We start from the raw sequence: 12,854 nt of genomic DNA on the forward strand, positions 1-12,854 counted from the left end.
GCCCTGGGGGACCCCACTAGTAACATTGCCCCACCTAGATTACTCCATTTATGGTAACCCGCTGTTTTCTGTTACTAATACATTCTAACACTTTTCCTCCTATGCCATGGATTTTGATTATATTTAGAAGTCTCAGGTGTGGCACCTTGTCAAACGCTTTGCTAAAGTCAAGGTAAATAACATCATAATTATCGTTGTTATCTGCACAGCTCTTTTCCTGTATCTTCATTCAGTTAAGCATCATGAACTCCTCCTTCTCAGAGAGGACTAGGAAGGTGCCACGTTTTAAAGGGCTTTTTGAAATGGGGAATTTAAAATGTAGTATACACTTACTATAAACATGCTTCCTGCTAGTAGAACTTGATCCACCTCCACTCTAATCTTATGCTCAAGTAAGTTACTCTAAACCACTCTGCCAGTGAACACCCTGTATCTTATAGGTAGATAGATATAATCTACAGCAGATCTTCCCACGAAGAAGGATGCCCACCAACCCAGTACTTTCAGGCTAACACAGAAGCCAAATTGATCAAGAAAGAAGAAGATAAAAGTGGAAGGTTGGAGTAATATATAAACATGATAGAGGTAAACTTTATTTATAAAAGGGAATGCTGATAATAGAAAACTTCTAATCTGATAATCTGAAAACTTCTGTCCACTTTTCTCTGGTAGTGTACTTAATAAACAATATATTGAAGACTCAAATCAGAAACTACCTTCTTACCTTTCTATTGATATTCCATCTATAGTATCAAATATGTAGCTTTATAATCATACTGGAAGCCTAAACAGTCTGACAATCTAAATATCATCTGCTACCAATGCATAGAAGAAGATAAATTTAACATGTAAATTATTTTTCCTGTGAAGATGATATAATAATCTTCTATGACTGGTTTCTACTACAAATCCTTCACAAGATTTCTTCGCATTTGGGAAGCAACTGTCTCCTGTGGCTCTTTCTTGAGCTTCTCCACCATCTGTTAAAGAAAAATTAAATCAGGAACAATATTCAAATTAGAAAGGAAGACTACTTTTTTACCATTTCCTTATTTTACAGGAACCCTGTATCAAGGTCCTGGAGGCAAGCCACATGACCAGACGACCTCAGCTAATGCTCAGCATTAAGTCAGGTCACCTGTCCCAAGCAAGAATGAATTTTTCCTCCATTCTATGGGTTAAAGTTGTGTCATGTACTACCTAAAACACTGAGGGTATTACAACAACTGAGCCCCCCCCCCCCAAAAAAAAAAAAAAAAAAAAATCCATCAAAGAATAGATTACATTGACAGAAGAGATCTCTTCATTAAGGATAAGAAGGCTTTAATAGGTCATGACAACAAATTAAGGAGGATTATATGTCTAAAGGTTGTGAAGAAACAATTTTCCATATAGATGCATAAATACAGGGAATCCTAAGTTAATGATGGTGTCGACATCCACCATTTCGTGGTTATGATGATGCCAGTGCTTGTCTCTGTACATAGAAGGTGATATGGCACAAGCTGGAACAATCAATCATCATCATCATCATCTACTGAGGACATATGCCAGAGAGGAAGTGCACTGCTTGACTCATACACCAGTGCCAGTCCCCATGGTCTCTCAAAGCAAGCTTCATAAGAACATAAAAATGAAGGAGACTGTAAGAGACCATAAAGCCTACACTAGACAGTTCCATGTCCATTATCACCTCTCATCCCCATCCATAATGTTGACTGTTTCTTAAAATAATATATCTAGAGCTCACTACATGGTTACTAGGTCTATTCCATTCATTGACTACCCTATTAGTAAACCAGTTCTTGCCTATTTCCTTCTTGTGTCTAAATTTGTCCAGTTTAAATCCATTACTACAAGTCCTGCCCTGCTGTCTTAATATGATGACCTTGTTTGTGTCACCCTTGTTAAAGCCTTTGATCCACTTGAACATCTCTATTAGATCACCCTGCACTATGCATCTTTCCACAGAGTGTAAGTTAAGGTGTCTAAGCCTCTCCTTGTAAGGTAAATTTCTGAACTCATGTATCATTTTGGTCATTTTCCTCTGTATCTCTACTGATTCTAGTGAATTGATGTCCCTTCTATAGGAAGGAGACCAAAGCTGTACTGCATAGTCAAGGATGGGTCTACTTAACATCAGATAGTTTGATAATTACCTCTGCACTTCTATTTGTAACCATCCTAGCAATGAAACCTAATGCTCTGTTAGTTTTATTCCTGGTGCTAAAGCACTGTTTCCAGGATTTAAGGTCGGTACTCACTAGAACTCCCAGGTCTCTCTAACACTCAGTTTTCTCTAAAAATGGGTTATCTAAGCTATATTCACATGGGGTAGGGGGGTTAGAAGAAGCATTGGTGAGGGTTGAGAGGTGGGGACATACAGGACACTCGCTGCACAACCCCCCCCCCTCCACCCCCATGGTGACATGACAATAGTTGAGTGTGTTGGTTTCTGGGGAGATGATAGCCTCTGCACACAATACTACGATGGTAAATGGCACACTCAAATGGTGTGGAAATTCACCCCCTATAAGGGTGTTTCCATTTTCGACATTACATTAGTCCACAATGGCCCTGGTGGACCAATCCTATGTTGCTCTGGTTGAACAAATCCATAACACCATGGGTAATACCAATCCTTCCTTCCTGACATGATCCACCACTGATATGCACTACACTACCAAGGTATGAAGAATCTTCCAAGGCCTCAATGTCTTTGCAACATGCATCGCCAATCTGAACTGTGTCATCCAGTAAGTCTCCAGACAGACTCCTGGACCCTGGTCTTGGTCCAGGAGACCTCAAGTGCAAGCAGTCTAGCAACAGATGAATTCGAATCTAAATGTGATAACTGGAAATCAAGGATAGAGACCAAGTTGGAGCTGTACATGAATTTGAGGCTAAGTATTATAAATAGGAGAGAAGGAGACAGGAATCAATAAGCATTGCTCCTTTCATGTACACTATAATAAGGTAAATACACACATGCATTGCAAAAGAGAAAGAGACAGAAAAACACAGACAGGGAGAGATAAAGAGGCATTCAATCTTCAAAGCCATGAAATACAGTAACTTGATAATATCAGCCAAAGGCTAAAATTGCTAATAAAATGATCCATCATACCAACCTTGGTCACCTGGGAGAGGGAATTGGGAGTCAGACACTGTAACTGTTGTATAACAGACCCAAGCCCCTCTTTTGATGCAGGAGGAGATGCAGCCTGGTCTTTCTCCTGGACATCTTCATTCAAATACGGGTGTTCCAGCAATTCTTCAATGGATGGTCGGGCTTTTGGATCAAACTGGAGGCACTTCTTTAAAGTATCCAGTAGCAATTTGTTCTCAATGACAGGAAAGCTTATTTTTGAGTTGGGATTGGAGATAGCAGCCAGTTTCATGATAGGGTTGCCAATGTGTTGGAATGGTGTTTTACCATATACCATGTTGTAGAGGATACATCCCAAAGACCAAACATCAGACTTCACCCCAATCTGGCAGATTACAAACCAAATCTTTGATTAAATGAAATGAATTAAATCACAAACTTTTGGTACTTAAAAAATCAATCTTACACAAGTTATCAAAATCAATCCTATATACAATAAGTAAATGGGGCCATAAACTCTTGATATTTAGAATTCAGATGAAAATTTCATATCAAGTTGTGGAAATACTAATGTGGAATTTAAAGCAAGAGCAAAAATATTTTCCTGTATTATTAAAGAAAAGATATATTTACATATATGGTTTAATGTCACGACCCAGCACCAACCCCCCCCCCTCCCCCGACCACCACCACAATTGGAAGGCTAGGACGGTGCCCCACACAGAGCCCTTTGTAGAGTGGAATTTAATGAACCATAATGCCCTTGGTTCAACTTCACCAGTGGCAGGATTTGAACCACCATCCCCTTGACCTTTACCACATGTAATGACACCTTAATCCTGCTTTCTGTAAAATGATCCAAGGAGAAGTCAAGCTATAAGAAGGTCTGGGAGGAGATTTCCAACCAGAACCTTTAGATTTGGGTCAACAAGTGTGCATGAGTGTGGTACAGATGAGAGTAAAAGGGAAGAGACAGGCAGTATGTTTGTGAGAAGGAAGATGGATGTGTTGGCATTAAGTGAATCTAAGTTGAATGAGAGGGGTGATTCTGAATTTGGGAGTGTGGTGGAGAGGGTGTCAGGAGTGAGGAGAGGATGAGGTAGAAAAGGGGTGGCTCTGCTGGTGAGGAATCAGGAAGGTGTGTGGTGGAGTGGAAGGAAGTATCTTCAAGGTTTGTGGATGAAGATGAAACTGGGATAGGAGATGTAGATATGGATCTGGTTATGAGAAAAGTGTAGAGGGAAGAGAGGCTTTTTGGATACATCTAAATGAGTGCTTAGAGAGTTTTGGGAGGAGTGTCACTGTAGTACAGTAGAATTGAGAGATCTCAATGCTACAGTAGGGGATGAACCAATAGATGGAGTGGTTGGGAAGTTTGGAATGCCAGGTATAAATCATAGTTGGGAGTTAATGAAGGAGCTGTGCTTAGTGAGTTGGTACTAGCTAAGTGTTTAAGAAGAAAGTCAAACATAAGTACACATGGGAGTGGGTGGTGGATGGAAGGGTGGTTGATATGTCACTAATGGACTATATAAAGGTATCCAAAGGAAGGATAGTGGGAAGGATAATAGATCAAGAAAAAAGTATGCAATCCCCACAATAATTGAGGGATGGCTGTCCACACCAAAGGCTCTTTCCCCTTTGTAGGTGGGTAGGCCAAGTCAAAGCACACAATCACTACATATACATATAATATACCAAAGGCTTTTCCCCCCCATTCCATCACTATCGCACTCCCCTCCCCTCCACCTTCTTCAATCTCTCTTATCTTGGCACCTCCTGGATGACGGGTCATCCCTGCATCTTGTCCACTTTATATACATTAAAATATATTCAACACACTCCTATCTCAGCATTTTGTGGATGAATTCATCTTTATAATATAATAGGCAAACTCCTTCTCCATTCCCTTCACTCCCCCCCCCCTCTATTCATGTAAAAACTTTTGATCACATTCAACAGACTTCCAATTGTCTACGTCTGGACCACACTCAACAATGCCCCTAGTTCCTATCAAATACTTTCTGAAACACTGAAAAAAAAAAAAAAAACCCTGCTACAAAGTACTTACTTTGATAATTGGTTTGCTTCCAGCCTTGCCATTGATGATGGGTCCCGAGTGTATGTCCCTAAGGGACTCGGGGCTCATGTAGTTGTAAGTTCCTGCCTGTATTGGAGAGATAGTTCACCAAATGAATAATTATCCTTTAATTACTTCATCCAACATAATTTAATCAACTCACCCTATCCTACCAAATCATAAATACACACATTAGATTTTTTAGTGGTTAGAATTAGGTAAATAGAGTGATACATCATTTTCCTTTTTCAAATCACTGCATAACATATTTTTTTGGACTAAAACTGAAAATATATAATTACAATATATGAATATGGAGAAGCATTGTGTTATTCAAAGAAGAAGACATTGATGATGATGTGGTTTGGTTTAATGTCACAAACCCCCCCTATAGGACGCATACAACCATTTATTTTTCCACAAAAGAAATATAAAAAGACTAACCACAACAGAGTACATGGTGGAGAGAGAGAGAGAGAGAGAGAGAGAGAGAGAGAGAGAGAGAGAGAGAGAGAGAGAGAGAGAGAGAGAGAGAGAGAGAGAGAGAGAGAAAAAAAAAAAAAAAAAAAAATCACCTTGAATATCTATTCATGTCATGCTATAACAAAATGCTATGAAGGAAAGGAGGGAGAAAGATATCTAATAGAGGTGCAGTACCATGAGTTAACCCTAAAATACAATGACACCTACGAAGGGAGGGAGAAGGAAGGAAAGATAGAGAGGGGGTAGAGAAGAGATTTAAAAATGGAAATTAAAAATTACATGATACCACAGGCCACATACAACCAAGCTAAAATGTCAACCATAACAATAGTAAACAACCTGCAAAAAAAAAAAAAAAAAAAAAAAAAAAAAAAATCAATCACCTGACTGTCCTTGAACACACTAGTCATGTCTTGCTGGATGGAGGATGCAATACCAAAATCTATCAATTTGACAGTTGGGCATACCAAGAGGAAGTTGGCTGGCTTGAGATCTGAGTGGATGATACCTGTAAGGAAAATTTCTGATAACAAAACAGATTCATTTCCTGTGAACAAATGAAATGTAGTCCTAGTTAAAATAGACTGTACTGTCCGACTGTGATAAAGAGCAAACTAAAAGTTATCAAACCCATAGAAATATAATGAAATATAATGAAGGTCTAATGAGGTACCACCTGCTAGTGGTACCTACAACTGGAACCATCTATTCTTTATGCTTCAGCAACAGCCTTGAATAGCACTGCTTCCTTCTCATGTGCTCCATTAGTAATTTGCTCCAATAAAAGACTTTAAGAAGGCTAAAACATGAAGCATAAATCATGGCGTCAACACCATTTACCCTTTCCTGTGTGCCCCAAATGGCTGGTTCCTGGTCTCTGGAGCAGCAGGCCCACACACTTACCAAACCACCTACTAACAGGTGACCTGAATGCACACTACCCAATAAAGCTACACACAATCTACACATCACAGAACAAATAAAAATTTCCAACTTAGAAATTCTAAATTTCACCAAATGCCTCACTAGATAAACTTGCAAGCACAAGCAACAATTAACCTCCCCAGATAAATCAAGGCGAAACCCTGTGGGGCTAACACTCAGTCTGTGGGCTGGATCCAATTCTTTTTTAACTTTAACTGTATTTCCTCCACCTTCTCACAAAAGGCGAGTTGACAACTAGCAACTTTTCCCCTCCTCATACCACTATAAGCAAGTGACACAGAAACAGTCTCATATCGTTCCTTTCCGTATAATGCAATTAGGTAAATACACCTCAACCGCACCAAGGTGGTGTAATGACTCGACCAATATCAAGTCCTACTTAGAGCTTAATAACTTCATAAACTCTGAAAACTGTTACTGTCCCCCTTTGAATTAAGAGATGGGATGGATATGTACAGTCACAACATTGTTTATGCTGTGCGTCTGCAGGTTTCTACTTAGTGAACTTAATGCAAATATCTATCTACATACCAAGGGCTTTTTCCTCCTTACCAGGGAGGTAGCCAAAGTCAAACAGCATATACCCACTCCAGCCCCATCCACCACCCTTTCCTCCCACTCATATTAGCTCCTCATGGATGATGGGTCATCCCTGTATCCCACCCATTGCCCTGCAGGATTGAAAAGTCTCATGAAAAATAGGCATTTTGGAATGGAGATGCAGAGGAGATTCTATGATGGAGTGATTGTGCCGACAGCACTGTATGGAAGAGAGACATGGAATTTATGGTGAGCAGAGAGGAAAAGTTTACATGTGTTTGAGATGAATGTCTGAGAAGTATGGTAGGGGATACAAAGTTGGAGAGAGTGAGAAATGAGGTGAGGAGGACAGTGGGAGTGGAAAAGGAGATGGCAGATAGGGCTGATGTGAGAGTATTGGAATGGTATGGACACATGGAATGAATGAGTAAAGAAATATTAGTCAAAGAGGTGTGGAAGGCAGAGGTGGACAAAGTGAACATGAGGGGGTGACCAAGGATGATATGGATGGATGGGGTGAAAGGGGCCTTGAGCAAGAGGGGGGTGTCTTTTGAACAAGAAAGGGAGAAGGCAGGAGATAGGGGTGAGTGGAGAATGGCTGTGTATAGATGATACTGTGATGCAAGGAAGGAAATGGGTGGGGGATGGGGAGGGGTAAGAGAGTGGTTATGTGTGTATGATATTTTGATGCTCCCCAAAGGGATTTCTCCCCATTTTCTTAATGCAAACATGATTAATATAATTATGAAAACAGATAACTACTCTGGAAATTATGAAAAAAATCCAGGATTTTCTGCACCAATAGAAATAATCATTTTAATATCAATGAGTAAGATATTCTGAAACTCAAACTTCCTTGATATACACACCTTCTGTATGTATGGCCTGAACTGCCTTCAGCATTCCATGCCAGTAGTGCCGGATGGTGAAAGGTGAGAGCAAAGTAGGTTGTTTTCCTTTTCCATGGCGACTATTAAGGAGAGATGCCAGGTCTTTGTTGCCTTTCTCTAATACAATCTTTAGTTGAGTTGGAGTCTGTTCACTGTGAATAAAATATTTCAAGGGGTTGACTTACATTTATAAAATGCACCTGAATCACATCATCAATTTCATTTTGGCAAAGAAACTATGCATGACAATAAACTTCTATACAGAACATAACATGTGTAGTATCTACTATTAAACCTGAATACTACTTTCAAGCTCACATAATATTCACTGTACTCATCCATTCAGTGCCATAACAAATATGACCTTTCTTATGGAGAAACACTAAGAAGTTTTGGTGAAAACAAATATAAAACTGTCATGTTTATGAGAGAGAGATAGGGGATATATATATATATATATATATATATATATATATATATATATATATATATATATACAGCTTTAGATACTTGGGTGCAAATGTGGCAGGAAAGGGAAGAGTGGAAGTAGAGGTAGAATGTAGATTGAAAGAAGCAAGTAAATGCCTTGGGGGATTAAAAAGTGTAATGAGAAATAGACATTTGGGAATGGATGCTAAGAGTAGATTGCATGAAGGGACAGGTGTGCTAACAGCACTGTATGAGGCAGAAACATGGAACATAAGAGAGGAAGAGAGAAGGAGTTTGAATGTGTTTGAGATGAGGTGTCTGAGAAGTATGATGGGGATTACTAGGGTGGATAAAGTGAGAAACAAGGGGGTGAGGAGGAGAACAGGTGGAAAGGAAGATGGGAGATAGGGTTGATGAAAGAGTATTAGGATGGTTTGGACATGTGGAAAGAATGAGTGAAGAAAGATTAGTGAAAGATATGTGGAAGGCAGAGGTGGGGGAAGTGAACACGAGGGGGAGATCAAGAATGAGACGGATGGATGGGGTAAAAGGGGCACTGGGAAAGAGGGGGATGTCTTTTGAGGAAGGGAGAAGACAAAAGATAGGGGTGAGTGAAGAATGGTGTGTATGGATGATGCTGTGATGCATGGAAGGGAGTGGATGGGTAATGGGGGGGGGGGTTAGGGAGTATGTGAATGATATTTTGATGCAGCCCAAAGGAATTTCTCCCCTGTCTTCTCTTTTTCTGCATGAGGGGAATGAGGGGATGGAGAGAGGGAGTTTGTCACTGATTAAATGAAGCAGCCTTGCTGGGGATGTGCTGTGTCTTGCTGCATTGCTTCTGACTCAGGGCAATGGGTGAGATGTAGGGATGACCCATCATCCAGGAGGAGCCAAGAGAAGAGGGATAGAGGGAGGGGTGCTGAATGTAAGTGGAGTGGGTAGGGATGAAATTGGGGGGGGGGGGTTAGATATATGCCTTTTGACTTTGGCTACCTCCCTTGTAAGGGGGAAAAGAAGTCCTTGGTGTATATGTATGTCTATGTCTGGGAACTTTAAATGCTTTGCTTATGGCTATTGCCATTGTAACTTCTTTTTTGGTGGTGCCTTTTTTTCTACTGGATCCCTCTGGCAACTACTAACTAGCAAGATTGGATTTACTACTAAAGAACTCGATATTATTGAAACTATGGAATGCTTATGCTCTTCAGAAAAGTGATCATGTGTTATTCCAATTTCAAATGACAGTAGTATAGCTTTATAATTATACATACATATATCAAAGTCTTTTTCCCTCTTCCAAGGGAGGAAGCCAAAAAACAAAGACATTAAAAACCACTCCCAACCATTCCATCCCCAACATACTCCACTCCCATCCACCCCCTTCCCTCCCTCTTATCTTGGCTCCTCCTGGATGATAGGTCATTCCTGCATCTCACCCACTGCCCTGGGTTGGAAGCAATGTTGAAACACACTACATCCAGAGCAAGGCCACTTCATTAAATCAGTGACCCCCCCCCCTCTCCATCCCCTCATGCAGAAATGGAAAAGGTGGGGAGAAATCCCTTTATAATTATACATACATACATATACATATACCAAAGGCTTTTTCCCCTTACACAGGTGGTAGCCAAAAAGAAAAAGGAATAGAAAATACTCCCATCCATTCCATTTCCCATATATTCCACTCCCCTCCACCCTCCTCCCTACAAACAGAAAAATACAAATAACTTAAAACATATCTTACTGCCCTCATCAATTCAGTATGTTACCCCAGGTCTCTCTGGCAAGGGACCCAGAGCTAACCAGCTACAATCTCCAAGCAAGCTAATAAGTCACTTGGAAAAGAAATACTGTGTTGTGTCTAGGGACTGTTTGGGTGGGGCATTGTACAATAAGGTACTCATTATCTTCTGTAAGGTGGTTGCACATAAAATAGTTTGATTCTGTGGCCAGGACTCTTCTGGGTTGATACTCTTTTAACCTCTTCAATATGAGTCAAATCACAATATGCACATTATAAATTATAAAGTTACAGCTGTAATACTTGTTCTTTTTCACCCTGAATGTTGATACATACATATACCAAGGCTTTTTCCCCCTTACAAGGGAGGTAGCCAAAAAGGGAAAGGCATAATAACACTCCCACCCATTTCATCCCTAAATACACTCCACACCCCTCCCACCCTCCCTCTCATCTGAGCACCTCCTGGATGACGGGCCATCCCTGCACCCTGCCCACCGCCCTGGGTCAGAAGCAGTGTCGCAAGACACAGCACATCCACAGCAAGGCCACTTCATTTAATCGGCGACCCCCCCTCTCCGTCCCCCCTTGCGTATAAGGAGAGGACGGGGAGAAATCCCTTCGGGCTGCGTCAAAATTTACTCACACATACTACCCCACCCCCCACCCCCCCGCCCATTCCTCCTCATGCAATCACAACATCATCCATATACAACCATTCTCCACTCACCTCTGTCTTCCGTCCTCTCCCTTCCTTCCTCAACAGACATTCCCCTCTTCCCCAAAGCCCCCTTCACCCCATCCATCCATCTCATCCTAGGACGTCCCCTCATGTTCACTCCCTCCACATCTGCCTTCCATACCTCTTTTACTAGTCTTTCTTCACTCATTCTTTCCATGTGTCCAAACCATCCTAATATTCTTTCATCAACCCTATCTCCCAAATCCTTTTTCACCCCTGTTCTCCTCCTCACCTCCTCATTTCTCACTCTGAATGTTGATAACCACAGAAAATGTGATCGAGCCTCTTCACAGAATACATGGGTCACTCAGCTACAACTATATACATAGAGCAAAGGCTTTTTCCCCCTTACAAGGTAGGTAGCCATAGCTACAACTATAAGATAAATATGACCAGGAAGCTGACACCAGCATCCTTGTATACCCACTCACGCCTCATGACCCAGACATCAGCATCACTGTATGCTAGGGGCTAATGCTGGATGGCATCCACAGTTCAAGCATGTCAATGTGGTTCTTATTTCTCTTGAGAGGGATTTTTCTGTGCAGCTGATGTCTGGGGGATATTGGTAGTACAGCGTTTGGCAGTTTGTCCTGGAGAGCTTATTTAGTGATTTGAGTGTGAATGTATTTTGGTAGGGATGAACTGTGTGGTACTTGTGACAGGCTCTTGTATGTAATGCTTGTGAGAAAGAGATGGAAGAGTGGTGTTTTGGGCACCAGCACAAAACTGTCTCCTGATCATTTTCACGATAGTCTAAGGTACTCATTTTCTTCTGTAAGATGGTTGCACAGAATACAGATGTCACTCATCTACAACTACAAAATCATGAAGCTGATGTCAGCTTCACTGTATGCTTGGGGCTAAAGTTGGGTGGCATCCACAGCTCAAGCATGTCAATGTGGTTCTTACATCTCTTGAGAGGAATTTTTCTGTGCAGCTGATATCTGGGGGATATTGGTAGTACTGAGTTTGGCAGTCTGTCTTGGAGAGCTTGTTTAGTGATTTGAGTGAAAATGTATTTGTGTGGGGATGAAATGTGTGGTACTTGTGGTTAGGTAGGCTCTTGTATGGAATACTTGTGATGATGAAGAGATGGAAAAGTGGTGTTTCTGGCACGAACACAACACAAAACTATCTCCTGACTGACCATTTTCATGATATTCTATGGATAGGATTTAGTTTACTGCCCTCGTTATAACATACACTGTTTCATAAAATGGGGTGAATACATTCCAGTTTTGTACCTAGCAAATTTAACAGAAGATTAAGCTAGTAAAATTTTACTTACTATTCATATAGAGTAATAACTCTGTCAGACCACTGAAGCCTTTCTAAAATTGCAATTTCATTTTTGTATCCTTCAAGAGTAGCTTCATCTATATTTATGATATTCACAATCTTCAGAGCTCTCACCTTCTTGCTTTCTAAATCTACAACCTGGAAAAAATAAGAGGTCATATAAAACTGTTAGACTAATGAATATATCTTTGAAAAAGTATTTTAAATATATATATATATATATTAAATGAACTAAAGGGATTTAATGCTTTTAGAAAATGCTTTAAAATACTCTCTCTTATGCCTTTACTTAAGAGAGTACACAGACAAATCCAACATTTTTCCCTAATAAATCTATAAGATTGTTTGAGAACTATGGTTCAGAAGTGAGGGGCTGCAGGTTTTCAGTTAGAGAAACTCATCACAACAATTATCAATACAGTAGCACTTCAAGGGTATCCCACAATCTTGAACCCAAAATGTCTCAGGTCTCATGGTGGTGATGATAATGATATGGTTTAACATCACAAATGCCCCCCCCCCCCTACTGAGAGGCTAGGACAGTGCCCCTTACAGACAACTTTGTAGCAGCATGGAATTTATTGAATCAT

General features: G+C 40.6%; 1 protein-coding gene across 2 annotated transcripts in view; it reads right to left on the minus strand.

Moving 5' to 3' along the window:
* Positions 1-577: 577 nt before the first annotated feature.
* The window catches only part of Mps1 (dual specificity protein kinase monopolar spindle 1), a 34,903-nt gene continuing 22,626 nt past the window's right edge, over positions 578-12,854 (minus strand). For both annotated transcript variants that reach the window (XM_076201994.1, XM_076201995.1), the window contains exons 5-10: positions 12,254-12,402; positions 8,027-8,199; positions 6,056-6,180; positions 5,181-5,276; positions 3,132-3,494; positions 578-980 (exon numbers count right to left, since the gene is read on the minus strand). In XM_076201994.1, the coding sequence (XP_076058109.1) occupies positions 903-980; positions 3,132-3,494; positions 5,181-5,276; positions 6,056-6,180; positions 8,027-8,199; positions 12,254-12,402 (984 nt within the window). In that variant the 3' untranslated portion in view covers positions 578-902. The remainder of the gene's footprint in view (positions 981-3,131; positions 3,495-5,180; positions 5,277-6,055; positions 6,181-8,026; positions 8,200-12,253; positions 12,403-12,854) is intronic.

This window comes from Oratosquilla oratoria, chromosome 18 (genome assembly GCF_046742065.1).
Source record: "Oratosquilla oratoria isolate Oo_2021 chromosome 18, ASM4674206v1, whole genome shotgun sequence".
In the NCBI taxonomy this organism is placed as follows: Eukaryota; Metazoa; Arthropoda; class Malacostraca; order Stomatopoda; family Squillidae; genus Oratosquilla; species Oratosquilla oratoria.